This window comes from Blennius ocellaris (genome assembly GCF_963422515.1).
Source record: "Blennius ocellaris genome assembly, chromosome: 16".
Lineage (NCBI taxonomy): Eukaryota > Metazoa > Chordata > Actinopteri > Blenniiformes > Blenniidae > Blennius > Blennius ocellaris.
The window spans coordinates 14,188,064-14,207,489 of record NC_137665.1 but is presented as its reverse complement, the minus strand read 5'-3'; the positions used below and the strand labels follow the sequence as shown (position 1 = coordinate 14,207,489).

Sequence of the window (19,426 nt, the reverse complement as noted above, 5' to 3'; positions counted from 1 at the left end):
ACTCGGCATCTTCTAAGTCTGAACATTAGGGCAGAAGCAGAGGGACACATAGAGGAAAAATTGCTTGAAAAGCCTTATATCTCCTTTTCTTCTTTTTTTCCCCCCTTCTCTTCTGGTGTTGCCCCCTCCTTGATAATAACCCTGCTCATCTCATGAATATGCAGATGTTCTGTGGATCAGCTCAGATAGCGATAGCTTCTTAAGTCTTCCTTTCACATCCGCAAATTTTCTTGTGTTGCTTAAGCTACTCCACCATATTTCACCCCGTCAGTCATATTTTTAGTGAGTGGGTGTGTCGCAGCAGTCAGTGCACAAATACACATTTTGAAAATGTGTGGCTGTAATTGTTCTTAGGGGCATATAATGGCTTAGACCGGAATAATTCATTTTGGAGTTGTTGGTAGCCCTCTCAGGGGCTTTCTTATTACCCATGACCTCTACAAGTGCAGCTCTGCTTGCTAATATCTATATTTTTTATTAGCTGTGGCTCCCTCTGTCTGCTAGTTCAGTCACTGCAGTTACAGAAGCTCCAGTGCTTACACTGTGTATGCCTTGATGTCAAACACATTTTAGTTCAGGGGCCGCATACAGCACAATTTCACCTTTGGTGGGCCAGGCTGGTAATATAATTCCATAAAAACCTTTAAATCTAAACTTTAAAGTTTATCTTTGTTGTGTTGCGGAGGATATGTGATGAAAATGTTGATTTTCTTTTCACAAAAAACCAACAATTACTTCCCCAAATCACTACATTTTCAACATAAAGCCAATTTTAATGATGCTTTTTGGTGAAAAACAAGGGAAATGTCCAAAAACCTTCCCCTATAGCTGATGCATGATACATTTTTTTACAAACCCACCCTGACAGTATGGCTTTTGAGGCTAAAGCGAGTTTGCTATCTTTCATGGCAGCATCTCTGATCTCTCAGCTTGGGTCTCGGTCTTGTGTTGTGTCTGCTAGTCTTAAGAAATTTTTTCAGAAATAATCTTCCTTGGAATTTTCACAAGGGGCTTGGTGGTGTGGCGGGCCTGTTTGAGCCTCTCGTGGGCCGGATTTGGTGCACGTGCCTAATGTTTGACACCCCCGTTCTAAAGGAAGCAATACAGTTGCATTTCCAAATATTTGAATACAATCAAAAATGTAATTGTTTCATCAAGTTGTTTTTCCACTCATATAGTTTTCAAAAAGGTTCTGAACCTGTTTTTCATATCTTAATTGATACAACACAGACAAAAAAATATGAAAGATATTTTGAGCTAATTCTTCTATCATTAGAAATGAAAAATCTGATAAGAATGAAGCAGTTTATGTTCATTTGTTTCAGTGAAATGAAAGAAAATTCAGCCTTTCTATTTTATTCAATTATTCAGTTATTTCGAGATGTGTGTTGAAGAAGCCCCTGCTGACAGACTCTGATGGGACGAGTGTTTACCTGCTTCTACCTGAGTCGGCCTGTTTACATGATTCACCCGCATGTTCGGCCCCTCGGGAATTTCTGGGTTTTCCTTGCCCTGCATCCCTCTCCTCTCTCCTCTCCAGCTCACTGCTGCCATATCAAGTTATTTACTCAACTGCACTCATTATGTTGTCTAATGAACACGTGCAAGTTGAATTAAAACGTTGTTATTCCAACGAGGAGTCGCTGAGCTTTTCTCAGAGTTGTTCAAAGTGTCATTTGACGTGGAAAACAACTTTGCTTGTTTTAAATTCTTGCGAGAAAACATCTTTAATGCGCGTCGCAGGTGCCAGAGCTGAGCTAATATGGAAACAACAACAAAAAGGCAGTCTGATGTTACTACGGGTGACGCTGTTCCCCAAATGCAAAATCTGTCTTTCATGCTTTATTTTGTTGCTGTTTCCATCACTTGGCTCAACGGCTCGGCGCTCCGCTGCATCGTGCTGCTCCACTGAGTCCACTGAGATTAACTTGAAAGCACGCGTCTTTGGTTGTGAAGAAGTATTTACAGACCGATGTTTGTGCTTCCTGCCGTTCTTCCGGCTAAATACTGATATTCATTGTGTATGCGTGTGCGTGTGAACACTTTCGAGGCTTGTTACGAGTCGTCAAGTCCACTTTGGTTTTGCAATATAAGAGGGTGAAATAGTATCGAGATAAATATTACATCTGAAGTGGTCTGCACACTTACCTTTCCTGTTGTTGTTCCTGCAGTGTTGCTTCATTTCGCTCAGGGTTTTTGCTGTTTTTCCACTTATACACGAATTCGGCAGGTTCATCTGGGAGTCATGGTAGAATAGGTTTGACAGCACCAAATCTTGTCCCATTTTTCACACTGTACTCGGACACTAGGACGTCAGGATCAAGAAAGGATCAAATTAACAATAATAATAATAATTAATAATACTGGGTGGTCATATATAGCATGAAAATAGGTCAAAGTGGTGGTTTGCAGAATCTCTTTTTCCCTGAACAGTTTTTGCCCTTTTCACTTTTGAGAAGAAATCGTGACAAAAACATAAAAGCAGAGCGTAAAGCGATTGATTATTTCATTTATTTGGAACTGAATTGGCTATTTATAAAATCATGAAACACTTTAGTGCAAACCTTTAAGTGTAACAATTACATCAAAGAGTTTTTCTTGTCTGAGAAGAGTCACAGTTTACTCCATTTTTATTTTACTCTACCGGTATTTAAAAAGAAGTGGTATCAGTGTCATTCCTATTACGAATAACATGAGAAATTCAAAGAAAGCTGACTGCTCGGTACGAGACGAAGGTACAGCATAAGAGTTGTGAGAACATAATGCTCTGTAAAAGCTCTGCGAAGGGGGCGGGTATATCCTCTGGTTTAAATAGTCACCATCTTTCACTGTCCAATATTTCTCTGTGCGTTTGTGTATTTTTCTGACTGATGTTTGGAAGTGCCGTCAGTCCACAGTTATTACACGGCCTCGGGGTTGCATTGTAAGCAGCAGCCTTGAGGAGATGTGAAGATGACTCACGCACTTCTGTCATTCATATGCAGGGGGCGTAATGTTCCTATTTTATTTTGGTGTGATGACGACTGAGAACGCGTCTGAAACCCTAAGCATTTATTTCACTTGCCCTTTGAATCTGTATTTTTTAATCTTTAGCTGTACTTTTCCACTATGATTAAAATGGAAATGCTATATTTAATGGCTCGGTGACATCAGTATTTACTGACTCACCTATATAAAGCTGTTAAGTACGCTTCATACTACTGGTTTGATTAGACCAGGAGTCGGCAACCTTTAACGCTCAAAGAGCCATTTGGTCCCGGTTCCCACAGAACACTACACCCAGAGAGCCGCAGACATTTTATTTTGACACTCCCACCGGCAGACCATGCCAGGACCACACTACACACAAAACGTTCTTCACTGCTGGTTCCCAACTTACAACTAATAAACTAAACTACATGAACTAAGCAACAAAAACACAACACAACACAATTATTACCGACACTACAAACCTAATATAACCCCCAATAATTACATTTAAAACACGTCAAACAGAAACTTCCATAATGCATTGCAGCTATCAGCTCCTTTATTGATACACATTATTAAAATGCAAGATATATGTGGGAGATCTGGGATTTTTAGAACCATGAGTGTGAGTGGTGTGGCTTTCAATGTCCTTTAGTTGTTGTGTAATTCACTATAATTTGCCGTTGCTCTCAACAAGACTGCAATGAACCTCCCGGAATTGTCGGTGCTCCGCAACGCAGCAGTTTTACTGTGAAAGGTACAGGAAGCTCCCAGCTTCAGATACCAGTTGAGCCGTGGAGCTGCGGCTCCGGCTGTCATGACCTGCAGCCGCAACTCTACGTTCTTCATGCCATTATTGTTGCGTAATGACGTTACATCGCTGCGTCGTTGACAACCCGCCTACATTTTACCTCTCTTTGTAGCGGGACTGCGCTCTGGGTGCGCCTTGCCTCCTTACGTCCCGCTCCGGGATGAACTGCAGTGGGACAGAGGCTCAAGGAGCCGCAGTGGACGGACGAAAGAGCCGCATGCGGCTCCGGAGCCGCAGGTTGCCGACCCCTGGATTAGACAAAGATACAAATTTACATTTTAGCTTTACAAATCTGTGGCCTTGTAACACTTCTTGTATGTCAAAAACTCTTTTCTCTTCTCTCACATCTTTAGAGTTCAGCCTTCTCGATTATTGATTTTTGGCTTTACAAGTCTCAAAAATTATTAAGTGTAAATTAGCTTTTGTTTTATTTGGAGAGATAATAATTGAATTACTACAACGGCATAAAAGAGACACTTAAAATCTAAATATCACATTAAGTAACTATTATACATAATATTATTTATATATATAATATTCTAAGTTAATATTTGCAGGTTTACACAACATTTTCAAGTGAAAACGGAAAACCTTCGTTGCGTTCTAGGAGTCTGATTACATGACCGCGGTGCTAAGAGCCACTGAAAATGGCATCATCTTCAAAACATTGCTGTGTAAACGGCAAACCTTTCTGAAACAAAAACAGAAAAACGATTCATTTTCATTCGAAGTGTCGTCGTGGAAACGAGGCCTAAGACACAGAAGAACATTGGCGAAGTTGTTCGCACTCTGTCCCAAATGAATCCCTGTGTGGAGTTCACTTGTTCTCTGTGTGCGTGCTTAGACTTCTTTTGTTATTCTTGGTTTCTCCCACAGTCCAAAGAACAAGGTCACTTGTAATGTACCTTGGTGTGAATAAGTGTGTGTGTGTGAGTGTCTGTCACTTTGTGTCAGACCTGTGATGGACCAGTGGCCTGTATGCACACGGGGTAGCCTGCCTTTTACCCACTCCAGCTTATCGGCTTCAGCACCCAGTACAAACCTGTATTGATTGATTGAATAGACCAGTATAAAATCTCAGTCCAATCAAATTGCATTCTTCCAGTATTTCATCCTTACAAATTGCATTCACAAGGAGACCCTCACTATTCACTCATGCTTGACCAAATGGCAATATTTTTTGGAAGTATTCAATTTTCTTTCCAATGTTTAATAGCGTATTTGGTTTTTTGTCTATATTTAGCTGGCTTGCCTTTGGAGCTTTATTGATAAATTGGAAACTTGCTATTATGAGAGTGAAATTGCCCTGCACTAATGAAGGTGACAGTTGGATTTCACGGCTCAGAGCAACTGCTATGTACCAAAGAAAAGTTCATGCGTGACTGATCACAAGAGGTAAAAAGTGCAATATACTATCAGCTGTCAGATCCTGACCCATCCTGTCCTCCCTGTGATATTGATGTTACTGCTGCATCATGTGTAAATAAAGCTCTCCGTGGAGATGCTCAAGATTCTGCTGCAGGCATTAAATTCAATAAAAAAAATAAAAAATTAAGCAATAAACAGCCTGAACTCATTACAACTTGTTGAACACCTTGAGTGCACAATGTAGTCAGTCACTGGTGCGTATAATGTGACGCACTCACACAAAGCAAGAAAAGATTGTTTTTGATAATTAGTGGTTCAATTGCTTTTCTTTGCCTCCACATATCAATGTGTATGCAATCATTTCAAATTGGACACACATTGCTGCATTACAATGTTGTGCTGCACCCTGACCGTAACGACACACTTTTACACAGGCTCACCTGTGTAAAAAGATTTGAAAGACTTTTTTTTTTCCTGATGTAAAGATAATAAAGGTACAAGTTCTCAGATTTTCTCCTAATCTTGTTACTCGGTGTGGCCAGTATTTGTTTGGCAGGTTTGGCCTAGATTCTGACGTCATTTGTGGTCGTGTTTATATTTTTTTTCGCAAAAGTGTATCACAAGAAGTTCAGGTACTGTGAGGTATAATGGAAAAAAAGATATAAAGAAAACAAAATGCTAAACCCACTTATTTTATTTCTATGGGGTTTTTACCCCCCCCCCCCCCCCCCCCCCCCCCTAACTTTACAACTAATTAAACCAACATCCTTATGAGCTCTGAGAAAGAAAAAATATTCAAAGTGAATTTCACTTCGTCAAAGATCAGTTTGGAGATTCTTTCATATTAATGAAGGCAGATTATACAGTAAATTATGTTCGGCCAAAACACCAAGACAAGATGAAAGATAGTTCGTACAACACCAGCAACTTAGTCAGCAGTGACATTTGGACCAGCAGAGTCAGCCCGATATCATTCATTAGTTTCACTGCTCGGTGGATATAGTTGCGGCAAGCCATGCATAGATGGACTCTATGTACGGCCCTACGCGTACTGGAGATGCTGTCGTCCCATGGAGCTTTCAATGATGATGGACAAGGCGTCAACACAGAGGCTGTACAAAGGTGGTTCACGATAATGCATAGTCTTCAGGTATTGTATGCAAATGGAGTGTAAATGGAGTATGAATTAGGCCTAATGGCATTTAATAAGGACACACATCGGCAAGTAAAGGTTAGTACTTGTCCTTTAAAAATGTTGGTGTAAATCGGTGCATCCTCAGCAATTTTATATGTGTAAGGCCATTTTTTGATTTTCAAAGTTCAATTTCACAAAAAGAATATACGTATGTAATCCAAATTGGTTGCCGTCTCATGACACTGCTAATAATATATGTAAGTAAATTTACTTCCGTCATATTCATTTTTTTCTCTCCTTTGAAATATATGTCAGACCACTTCTCAAAAAAGCCAATGCATTTATTTTTTTTGTAAATGATCCTGAGAGTGTGTAAAGACGTGGTTCTGATGGAGGTCCATGTGCTGCAGACAGCCGTGGTCTTTCCACACCTTACCAACATAATATTTTCCATCTCCTGATTTAACTCCATTATGTTGGTTTATCTGCAACAGTGAGTTAAACATAGCAGCGCGGCTGTAATGAGGTGTGGTTAGAGTGCTCTTGTTCACACACACTGCCGGCTGACCCGCTTCAACAATAGACTGTAATTAAGAGGCCTTTTCTCCTGCTCTTGGACGGCCGTTATCCCAAAAAGAAGACAACCAGCTTTTACCAGGATGACAAGTGAAACAAAGAGGTGCATTACCTCTGCTTGTTTCTCGCCTTCTTTCTCTTTCTCTCACTTCTCCATCCCTCTCTCCAGCACACTTATGCATCATCTCCTGCTTTTCTCCCTCAGTTGAGTACACACGCATTTGTCGTTTCCAGCTCCAGACAGCCCCAGAGATGTTTCGGTGGCACAGTCGCATGCTCTAATTGTTTGAGTGTGTACCTCTGTGTGTTAACAGGTGCTTTGCTGGATCCACATTACTGCCGCAGCTTTACCTTGGCTGCCTCCACCGTATTCCCAAGTGTTGCTGAGGGCAACAAAGTTGTACATGGGCAGGAGCGAGGCAACTTAATGGGTACACATTAGAAGGCAATCGGCAAAAAGATGGGCGGCGCCTCCGTCTATTGTTTTAATGATCAGGGAGGCGTTTCCGTCCCTTTGTGGAGAGTAATAGATTGCAGCTGTCCGGGTCATTTTTAAGTGAGCCTGTCTGGAGACTTTATGATTGTCTTGTTCTGTTATTGCAGCCAGCAGCACGGAATCGGAGGTTGACCTTCTCCTGATGGCTCGCTCTCACTGCCCAGCTGTCAATTTCACCCCTTTTAACTCTCCTCTCTTGGCACAGCAGTGCCTTGGAGCCTTTCGGAGATTACCTTAATGGAGAGAAAAAAGTGAAGTGCACATTCCTGCTGGGCTGTTTTTTTCTTTTTTTCTTTCTTTTCTTTTTTTAAATTGAAGCCTCATCGTTTCAAGTGTATAGCAAACACCACCTGGAAGGAAAGGTGAGATAAGAATTAAGAGACACAACAAAGTCATCTTTGGGCGCTGATTCAGAGGAATCCAAATGTCTGCTGTAATAAAGCAACTTCGGCTTTGTTTTAAAGCGAGGGTGTCAAACACGTTTTAGTTCAGTCTAATTTCAACCTTAAACAACCACATTCTGAAATACATGTTTTTACAAAGTCACCCTGACAGCGTTGCTTTGAGGCGGGTTTGATAGCAACGAGATAATCTTTCACGGCGGCATCATCGATATTTCAGCTCGAGTCTCGGTGTTGAGTTGCGTCTGCTACTCTTAAGGAATTTCTTCATTGTGCTCCTTTTCAATTATGTAAACATTCAGTGGAATGAAATCTGAGAATAAGAAAAAGAAAATCAATGATTTCTTTGAAATCTTTGCAATTTGCTCGGTGGTTTGAAGGGGCCGGATTAGAGCCTCTTACAGGCCCATGGGCCTTATGTTTGACACCTCTGGTTTAAAGTCTACATATTTGTGGAGCTTTCTTAAGTTTTGCAGCCATGATCGAGAGCTTTCAGGGGCTCATGCTTCGCCCTGATATTCTCCCTTTTCCTCCAATATATTTGTCTTAACTGATCCCGCAGCATGAAAAGTTCAACGAAGCTTTAATAAACAATCCAGATTTAAGGTTTGCAGTTCTCACCTGATTTTCCGCAATGTCTCGTCATCCCCTCGTTCCTCTTCGGTTTAATATTCGGCTGGTCTGTGTGCCCTGTGCTGTCACAGCCGGCGTCCCACAAGAAGCCTCGCCACGCTAGCAGTAAATTGGGCTGTGTATCAGAGGGAAGAGCTCGTCGTGCTTCCCGGAGCCATCTGCATAACAGCAGACCTTCTGGAGAGGACACGGCACTATCAGAGAAACTTTCAATAAAACAACCTTTTAACAACGCAATTCTGCTACGGAGGATCAAAGAGTGGAACTTTTCTTTACATGAAAACTGTTCGCGACAAATAAAGTGGGCAGAGAGATCATTAGAACAGCTCATTAAACTATTGATTTAACAGTAGAATTTTGGATAATATAAATATAGAATTGGATAGAAACAACAGAGTAACAATAAGTTAAACAAAATTCTTTTTTTTGCCACTTTCTAGCAAATCAAACTTATCTGGAGCCACAAAATATGTCTAACTTATATTAATTGCTTTTGGTTCTTCTATGTTGTTAAAGTTACTCTACGAGAATCTATATGGCAAAATGACAATATTGAGGCCCCAGTTGTCAGTACCTTTCTGAAAGAAATTTGTCATTACAGTCATACAGACACATATTTCCAGAATTTCGATTTTGTGAAACGTCCCTGGGTTTGTTGACGCCTTGCGGTGATGGAAACTCTCAAAGTTTTCACTTGATCTCACTAGATCTCGATTTGCAACTTGGAAAATGATCAACGATCACTCTCACGACATTCAAGACTATTCTTGTGGCTTGAATACTCTTTCTTGAAAAAGTCTGGCTTTTTTGGGGCTGAATCGTTCAAGTGTTGGTATTTTTGCATGAGCTGCCACGACTCCATCTTTGATACCCCAGAAACTGATGCGGCAGGTTTCCAAAGATAAAGTTGGATGGCTACAAATTCCAGTTTGTTTGCAAACAAATGGACTTTGCTGTGATCCATGTCGGCAACCGGGGGTTGGAAATGTGTGGAAATGAGTGTGAATGGTCTTGTTTTCATGTATTGGTTTATTCTGTGTGCAGAACTGATTCCTTTTATGGGAAGTTTTTTTTTTTTTTTTTTTTTTTTTTCCTGGTAGAGTAGCCTTTACTTTTTAGAGAAATTTTGGCAAATAAGAGTCATTCACATAGGTAATAAAAATTTTCAAAAATTGTTTATTCTTATTGGATTATCTGAAAGCTTCAGGAGCCAGTACAGAGTGGTCACATGCCACATGCTGCTCTTTTGGGTTGCAGACCCCTGCAGAACCTATCTGCATTAATAAACATACACTTTTAACTAATGCACAAATTTGAAAAGATTTATAAAATAAAGGAATCTATTAATATAAATGGTTGTCTGAAAAAAACTGTTTATCTTTGAAGTGAAAATAGGTTTCATGTTTGTTGTCTGATAAATTTCTGGACAGGAGGTTGATTTTTTTTTTCACCGTGATCTTTAAGTAATTGCATGTCATGTTATTTCCTTCCTGTATATTTGTTCACTGATGCGTCCTCTCTGTCTGAGAGCGCACGATCGAGACTATTCAGCAAGTCAAGACCTTGTGTGAGTCAGAGGAAGACAGGCAGCATTCAGAGCACAACTTTTCAATAGAATACTCGTGATACTGGAAAAAACGAGAAATTTGATTTATCAAGGATTTCAACCCATTTTGTTTAAAAGTTTGAGGTCTCAAATAAGAAATAACTTGTATTCCTTGTGTTTTGAAAGAAATCTTTTCTACACCATTAGAACGTTTTTAAGTGACACTTTCATTGCGTTTTCAGCATCTGTTTACACGACAACGGAGCACAATACGGAGCTAATAGAATAGGGCAGAATACAATGAACTGACAGAGATCTGCCCAATGAAGGAAAACTAAAAACTAAAATAAAACTAAAATATGCGAAGCCTTTCAAAAAGACAGTGTCCATCTTTCATAAAGTTTAGTGTGGTCACAGATTTTGGTGCCGACAAACACTCTTCAACAAAGGCACAAATGTAATCTAAATGATTTGTGGTTTGATAAATAAAGCTGAGGCTTTGGACACTTCACCTTTAGTTGATTAATGAATTGTTTATGCCTTCAAAAATAACAAGTTCATTCATTTGAGTCAAAAAAGTAAAAAAAGAAAAAGAAAAAAGAACATTGCATAAATACTGAGTAGACTCAATCTGAAGTGCAGTCTCAAAGTTTCCAGTTTAGAATGAAGTGACATTCCTGTGAAAAACTGTTATAAGCCAGTAAACAATATGGACACATCCAATAAACCTGAACTCACTGAAGGTCTTAAAACGTAAATGATTACATTACAATGCTATAACAAAGTTTGATGTACAAATCATTGAAATAATAAAAAAAAAAAGCTTGCAATGGAAACATCAATAGAACAGTTTGTTATCCTAATAAGATCCACTGCCTGCAGTGAAAAGTGAACTTGGAGTCCTTGAAGCTCCCAGAGTGCAGCTTCGAGACATTGACCTAAAAACAGCTCAGACTCTGAGGTCAGTGGATGCAGCATTAGATCTGGCCATTAAGAAATCCGGGATTGTGTTTCCCTGCAGCCTGAAGCTGTTTTATCTCCCCGTGACACTCTTGTACACCCTCCACTCCCTCTGACCCATTTGTTTTTACATCCCTCGAAATCCAACTCCAGAGTCTGTTTCCATCCAAATCACCTTTTTCTGATTCTTCACGCCATATGTCTGTGCATCTGATGACTCGCATTTCTTCCCACCAAGCTTGTAGTCCAGTTCAGCGGGTGATCCTAAAGAAAAAAAAGAAGCGAGAGAGAAACATATTTGCCTTTTGGATGTCTGCTCTCTGGAATTTGGCTGTGGTGAAACAGAATATTGTGTCTATTGATAGTCGTTGTGGGTGGGTTGGCACAAGCCGTCTCAAACTCAAATTTCCCATATATATAAATATAAATATACCCTGGTGGAATGCAGTGGAAGCAGGAGACTCGGGCCTGAAAAGTCTTCAGACTGAGCTCAAATCTATTTTAGATAAACCCACGAACTGCTACTCCAGTTTTTCAAAGTCGTGTTCCTCCCCCCACCCCGTCGTATTGTTTTATCTCTCAGCGCCCACTGAAGCAGGTCGATGCTCTTGACCTTGCCCTCCATGTTGGCAGTACCATCCTGACCTCAGCGGCTGGCCTCACAGATCCTATCGGTTCTGATGGCACACTGCCAATGTCATTTAAGCCCTCCATTATTAAGTTGACCAACATGCTGTGCTTTTTTTTTTTTTTTTTTGGTAAATTATTGTCGTTTGTCGGTGCAGTGTGGCCTGCAGCAGCCCGAGAGTTGCGGATAGCCATTGTTTTCATTGTGATAAAGTGTTCAGCAGAAGCCCCCCCCCCAATCAAGGCTCCTTCATGTACATTGAAGTGATGCCGCCTCCTGCGTGGGCGTGCGCAGATTGTTTTGGCTGTCAGGATTATTGTGTGCCAACTTGTGTGGAAATGTATTGGTTGGGAATGACAAAAGTAAAACTGAATAACCTGTTTCCATTTTCTATTCTTACTCTCCTGCCCACACAACTTTCCCTCCTGCTGTGATAAACATGAGAGCTCTGTGTGCCGTTTGCAATGTTTTTCAGTTGCATCCCCATATTTGATCTGGTGTCAAATGTACCTTTGAATTCAACTGTTAAATATTTAGTTTTTTCCAGGTATCGACAGTAATTTCCTTGAAACAAATCCATGATTAAGAATAAGACGAAAAAGAGTTTTGTAAATAGGAAGCATGTATTTGACCTTAAAGTCACTTGCTCATCATACACTCATCTTGCAGCAGTTATGAACTAAATACAGTGTTTCTTATTGTTTTGACTTCATCGACTCGGGTGAAGGCAACAGTTTGATATTTGCTAAAGGAAAACATTTATTCTGCAAGGACTAATTTTTAGATTATAACAAACTGACTTTTCTAAATAGCCCTTATTACATAAAGAAAAGCTACTTTTCTTCAAAACATATTTCCAAATATTAACTTTTTTGTTTTTTAGCCATTGCAAAATAAGTATTACCACAATTTAAGCTTTAAAAATACTATAAATTCCAAAATGTGTGAATTTCTCATAGTGTGGAGAGAAATAAAACACAAGTTAGACAAGTTTGTGGCACAATGTCACTGAGAGACTCAAATTCAGCAAGTACCCATCTAGTTTTTCAAGATTCCTCCCTGTAAAGCACTAATATATTCATGCCTAATAAAATGCTTAATGTGCCTGTGGTACTCACAGACTGGGGTTCAGGCATCAAATCACAACTTTTTACTTTTGGAGATGAGTGAATGTGTGAAATATAAGCCTACTTCAGTATTTCAGGACTTCGCCCTGCAGCATTTAAACCCATCTCTTCTTCTTTTAGCGTCCGTTAGCAATGTGTTGCCTCACAGCGATCTGCTTGGTGGAGTTTGCATATTTTTATTTTAACTGCATTGTTAGTTGGATTTATTTCCACCTTGTAATATTTCCCAAGAAAAGCTTGCCTGGTCTTATTTGAGGTGAATCGGTTGCTCTGAATTGTCCAAAGGTGTGGATGTGTGTGAGTGCGCACCATGTGTTGGCTGACATCGGCGTAACTCTCGTGGCTGTAAGAATTAATGAACGGGTAAACTGAAAAACAATCTTGTTATTGATGGCTTTATTGTGTCAATTGAACACCTATAAAACTTTTAAAAGAGGAAAACTGTGAATTGACTCGGGAGAGAGAGAAACGGCCCATAAATTTGAGAAACGCTGAGATTTAAAGTTTTTTTGGCCAGTATTGCACAGCTCTGCGAAAAAGCCATATTGCTTGTTGTTGCACTGTTTGATACTGTTTATGTTTGTGTGCAAGCCGTGATGCTTGCTCAGCTTTTCACTGTCATCAAAGATGCTCAGTCACAATAATAAGCCATGGTACATAGACGTGGCTTTGCCAGCTATTGTAATGGGGCCCTTGAGTCAGGTCCTTGTTAGCTGATGCACAATAAGCTCCAGCCTAATGAAGTGTAAACCAGAGATCTGGGAGGCGAAGACAGGGGGCAAGCGATTACGGCCCGCAATCTTGATGTGCGATGAAGAACTCGATGCTAATGCTATTAGCCGGCAGGTCAGTCCATTTGGCCTTATCCCTGCTCAGAGTATCAGCACTTCATAATGCGAGGCATGTCAGGGGCAGGGTGTTGAAACAGTTGATCACACTCCAGAGTGATATCTCTCCGAGAATGAGGAGACTGGAAAAACGGGCTTGTGATGCAAACGTGGTTCGATTGCAGCTGCGTTAGAACAATCATAGACCTCCTGCCCCGAACAGACCCCCTCTCTGTTAAGGTTTGTCCACTGGAGAGCGTTGCAGCCTCCATCTGGCCGGCTTCCTCCTCTCCTCCGTGTTCATTAACAGTCCATTTGTTGCTTGTGCCCCGAGGAGCCTCCCTCTGCTTCTCCTTTACTCTGCTCATTCTAATGCTGCTGATGAGCCTTTAATGTACAGATGGTTCAGTTCACTTACTCCTATTCAGCCTTGGTACTTGTATGCTTTTGCTTTGGTCAGTATTAGTTTTATTATCCGTGTCTGAATTGATTGTTTACCTGTTAAAAGTTTGAAGATATTTTATTCAATAAAATTAAAGGTACCATCACTTCAACTTTTCTGTGTAAAAACATGCATGACAGTAACCATTCATGGGTTACTCTTGTTCCCTGTTAGTATTCATAGCAAGTCATTTCCCCATGTTAACCTTTATGAATACATTATAATGCATACATTATGCATTGAATGATCGTGATTCAGAGAAAGTGCTATCATGTCTCGATAGCTCTTTTCTGACCATCATGTGACAGTGTCCTGGTGTGTTTGGATGCACGTTTGTGCACAAACACACAAATTAACCCTTGGCTTGTTTCTCTTTTAGCCAACGCTGGGGCCTGTTATCCTAAACAAGGTAACTCAGCGGTTAAATGGCTCCTGCACTTTCATCACACCTTCAAGTTAATTTGTTATTCCAGTCGCATTTTTTTTTCTGTGTGTATGTGTGTGTGTGTGTGTAACAATACTGTCTCCTTCTGGCTGTCACCCTTCCCTTCCCGTTTGCCCTCTACCGTGGGCTGTTGTCTGTCATTTAGAGCGCTGATACAAAAAAAAATAAAAAAAATAAGGCCAAGGGCTGTCAGAGTGATGCGCCTCCTTAAAAATGGACAGCAGGATCAGTAACTTTGAGAAGAGGTAGTGAGGCTCCGTAGAGGACAAGTCAGAAGGCATCGACAGGTGGAGGGAACGCTCAGGCAGATGGACAGGAGAACAAACACAGTGACAGCCACGAAAGACGCCTTAGTTATAATTCCCACCTGACTTTCCATCGTGTCAATTTCCCAGGTTTTTTTTTTTTTTTTCTGTTTCCCCCCAAAACCTAAACGAAAGCCTCTTAAGAGGACATGCAGGAACATCACAGGGGTATTCTTGAAAACAAAGCCAGCGTGAGCCTCTTACTTTGATTTACTGCAGAAGTATTTTACTTTTCTCATTTCTCTTGCCTAAGAACTTGAAATCAATAATTCTGCAAGAAACCGCCCTGTCCTGGTGGCAAATTGTCTAACATCCCATCCCATTTCTTTCTTTCACTCTCCTGTTCTCTCTATCCTTTCCTTTTCCACTTTCCTTCTCTCTGCCTCATTTGTTTTCACCGATGTGTGCCTGCTGTGTGTCCGTACGTCTCAACCCTGAAATCTTCCTACATGCATGTGTGGGTGGTGATTCGCCTCTTTCTTGCACACTCTTTTACCTCCCCCCTTTTCTCTCCTCGGTCCTCCCTCCCCATCTTCTCTCCTCACCCCTCAGATCCCGAGCGTGGTGGCAGTCACATGATCTCAACTGATGACCTGGAATACCCACGAGAATACCGGACACTGGGGAACAGCGCCCGCCGCTTCTCCAATGTGGGCCTGGTGCACACGTCGGAGCACCGCCATGGCGTCAGTGCCGCTCAGAGCCTGGAGGCGCTCACCAACCTGCACAAGGCCGACATGGAACGGAAGAGAGATGCCTTCATGGATCACCTGAAGAGCAAGTACCAGCAGCAACAGCAGCAGCAGCAGCTGCAGCATCCACACCACAGTCCCCACCACAACCCGCCGTCACCCTCACCCTCTCACGCCAGCATGAGGAGCACTTCAGAGCGAGCTGCACGAGAACAGGTAACCAACGCGTTCCTATTAGTCTGTTCAGATGTATACAGATCAGCCATAGTAATATGACGACTGACAGATGAAGTGAACACCTTTATTGTGGCGCCTGTTGGTGGGCGGAATGTTTTATGTAGCAAGGGGACACTTGCTACAGCCTAAAGTACCTACAATGGAAACATGAGCAGCTGAGCTGGACCACGGAGCAGTGAAGTTGGTCTGGTGTGATGAATTATGTGGTCTTGGGTGTTCTTGGGTGTTTACCTGGTGAAGATGGCAATCCAGGGACGACGCTGTGATGAAGGCAAATCTCAGGTCTTGACATCCATGTGGATTATGTTCAAGAATGGTTTAAATTCACCTTTAATTTGTGCAGATCTCCAATCAATTACTCATATGTGGGCTGTCCGGGATGAACAAGTCTGGTCTTTAAGAACCCTCATTTCATCTTAAAGGATATGCTGCTGACATCTTGATGCCTGATACAACAATGCATCTTCAGGTTTTCATTTCAGTTCATATTCTAAATCTGTGTCAATAGATAAAATACGTCACATATCGACACAAAATACAGTCAAGTGTACTATCAGGCAACAAAAAGTCTTTTGTCAGATGAGATCCAGAATGGGAGAAGCACAGTAGCCCATACTGTGTTCATTTAAACCAAGTTCGTCATTACACTGTTGCTGCCAAGTTTCTCTTTTGTTCCTTTACCATGAGAGCGTCACATTGTTCAAGTTTGCAAACACATCCAGTAAGACATACTGAGTATGCTATGTGGCTCTCGCTCTAATGTTTCTCCTTTGCTCTTCACATTTTCTGCTATTTCTCTACTTTTTCCCATGTTAGTATCACTGTATGTCATTGTCACACCTTCGTACACTCTGTTCTGTACATGAACATGACTTCCGTGTTTCAAAAGCAACACATACAATTTAGTGTAGTGACATGACAGAAAAGCACATCAGGAAAAGAGAGCAGAAGGAAAAAAGGAAGAGCGTGTGTGAGCAAGAGAAGGTGGCTGAATTACAGGTGGAGTCCATAGTTGCCGTGGCAACGTCTGCCGTGTATTGCAAAGAGGGATATCGCATTGCAAAGGTCAGGTTGTGTAGAGAAGGAGGAATTGTACAATGACGAAGACAGGAGGGATGGAGGAATAACGAAGAGAAAGCGGGGAGCTAAAAAAAAAAAAGCAAGCTTGAAGGCGGTGGAGTGGACAGGTCCTGAAGTGACAGGGCATTTTCACTGCACGGGGGAGGAAGCAGCAGAGCCCAGGACTACTTGTCATCATGTGGATGTGCAGAGCATGGACAGCGAAGGAAGAAAGGCGGGAGGGAGGAGGAGCTGAACAGGAGCGCAGCAGCCAGTGGAGCAGCCCGCTGCTCAATTAGCCGGCACCAGCAGGACCCAGCCACCCATCTGCGAAGGAGTTAATCGGCTGGTGTTGTAATGAATTAAATAAAAGAGTTTCCGCCGCATGTGCAACTGTAGAGCGAGACAGGGAGAGAGAGCGAGGGAGACTGAGTGAGGGAGAGAGAGGTGGGCAAGAGAAGCAAAGGGAGGGAGAGACGGGCGAAAACGCGATGAGGACTCGCTGCACCTGATGGACAGCCTAGGATGACTGGAGTGGTGGACATGCACAGGTGCACTGCAGGTGAGGAGGAATTGGAAACTGGAGGCTGTTGTAGAAAGCTATGTGTGTGTGTGTGTGCCTGTGAATGTGAGCGCGCGTGTGTGTGTGGAGAGGATAAGGATGTGTCTGCAGGGATTAAATTCCACGCTTGTTGTGTTTGTTGTGGTTGTTGTGGTGACAGTGTGCATATGCTCAGCAGGCAGAAGGCGAGATGCAGGCTGGGTGGACGACAGTGTAACTGTACAGAGAGCCCTTTGTGTGTCTGAGTGAGCATTGATTTACTAAGCAAGCCTATGTGTGCCCTTTTTTTTTAAATACACGGGAGGAAACGGCAGCTCCGATGCTCAAACACCAAACTCGGCTGGGAGGAGTAACGAGTAAGAATGATTGAGACGGAAGGGGGGCGGGAGTGCAGAGAGGATGACGCCATGAGAAAGAGACAGAGGTGGAGGAGGGGTGGAGTGAGTGCAGCCCGCTTTACATGCAGGTCAGGTAACGCAGCGCTCCACTCTGTGAGACTACGTCCTTCGGTTTCCGCTCTGTGGTCTCCAGAGTCCACATGTGTATATGTGTAGATGTATGCATTGAGCAGTCCAGAATGTGTTTTCAGGATCAGGTTTTTATTCTGATATCTAAATCATACATGTAAATATGTGTTGCATGCAGCTTAGTTAATTTAGCAGAAAGTTAAAAATGACAAGGGGCACATTTGAGCTAAGTTGCAAAGCCACATCAAAAGGGTACTTCTATCGTGGGGCATTATGGGAGAATTAGGAAATGTGACAGTGACTGACAGTATAGTACAAGGTGTTGAAAGTAATGCCTGCAGGATGAGGAAGTGTTAAGGAGAAATGGCTTACCTTGATAAAAAGGCTCTTGCATCCTCACAGTGCAGTATTTACAGCTCAAAGTCCTGGGTCATTGTTTCTATGCAGCAGCGTGAAGCGTAAAAAGGGCCACAATGAATGTGTTTGCTTTACCTGAGAATTGTGAGTAAACCTCATTAGAACAACAAATAAAGAAGCCCTGGAAGAAAACGAACACACAAATCACTTCGGCACCATTAAAGCTGGGTCTCTGAGTCATTTAACTTTGTGGGGAAATAAAATCATTAGCCTTGTCTGAGCAAGGGATTTATTTATGAAACCACATTGGATGAATGAAGGAATGAAGGAATGATTGAATAACACACGAAGAGGCGGTCAAAGCCAGCTCAGTCCAACCTTAAGCACTCACATTTCCAGTGATCGCCTCCCTCCATGTGTAATGCTGATCACCCCCCCCCCCCCGTGAAAAACAACCATGTGAAATGATCCAAAGGATTGATCAACCCATAATGGAACATTCAATACTTCAGAGCCGGAAGATACATGGTTTTTCCGGACACCTACAATATATGGCGTTCAATAAACAGAACGACTTGCGGCGAGGCAGAAGTTCCCCCTCTGCATCACATCAAAGAGTCGTCCTTAAAAATAACTGCTTCGACGTGTGTTGGTTGAAATGCATTTGCTGTGGGGTAAGGAAGCACAGGCTCAGATTATGCTCCTTATCATTTTGTGTACCACTTGCCTCAGTTCCAGTGAGCATAAGCACACTTGTATACACACATTTCTACAAACACGGCTAACACCTCTGACACTTAAAATGATAAAGAGAACAAGTCGCTTCCTCATTAACGAAACATTTCCTGGAGGGCAAAATAATTCATATTTAAATACTTCACAGTACTGTAACTCAAACCTTGAGAATGCAAGGCATATTGTCTAAATTTATGAAACTTTTTTTTTTACTAATGAACCGTATGCATTCCCTAACAATATAACATCAGAGTATTAGTATGGAATATATTCCAAGTCAACACTGTTAGTGCACTACACAAGTGGGTTTTAAATTACATTTGAAAAGTGAGGGAAAAACCCCCCCAAAAAACCCCAATGGTGCCACTTGTATCCAATTAAGTTGTTTATGTCTCTTTTGGAGGTTTGATTGGCATCGTCAATCCCAATCCTAAAGCTGTGTCCTACATCCAGACAAAACTTTGTCATTCTAAGGAGGATTTCAACTATGTGCCGTGTAAACACAATGAGTGACAACACCCTCTCGAGGGCGAAAAGCCACGGCCCATCTTAAAGAATATCTCTTGTGTAGTGTTGTTTTCTCTTCCTGCCTGCAGCCTGTGTTTGTTTCCATCAGGGTAGCTAAAAGGCTGCAGTAGATACTGCAT

The 19,426-nt window shown here is 41.8% G+C and overlaps 1 protein-coding gene across 1 annotated transcript in view; it reads left to right on the top strand.

Moving 5' to 3' along the window:
- Window positions 1-19,426, top strand: part of srcin1a (SRC kinase signaling inhibitor 1a) — a gene marked incomplete at both ends in the record, with an annotated part of 118,036 nt that overhangs the window by 55,343 nt on the left and 43,267 nt on the right. The window contains 2 exons of the mRNA XM_080511974.1: window positions 14,300-14,329; window positions 15,223-15,578. Of these exons, the coding sequence (XP_080368100.1) occupies window positions 14,300-14,329; window positions 15,223-15,578 (386 nt within the window). The remainder of the gene's footprint in view (window positions 1-14,299; window positions 14,330-15,222; window positions 15,579-19,426) is intronic.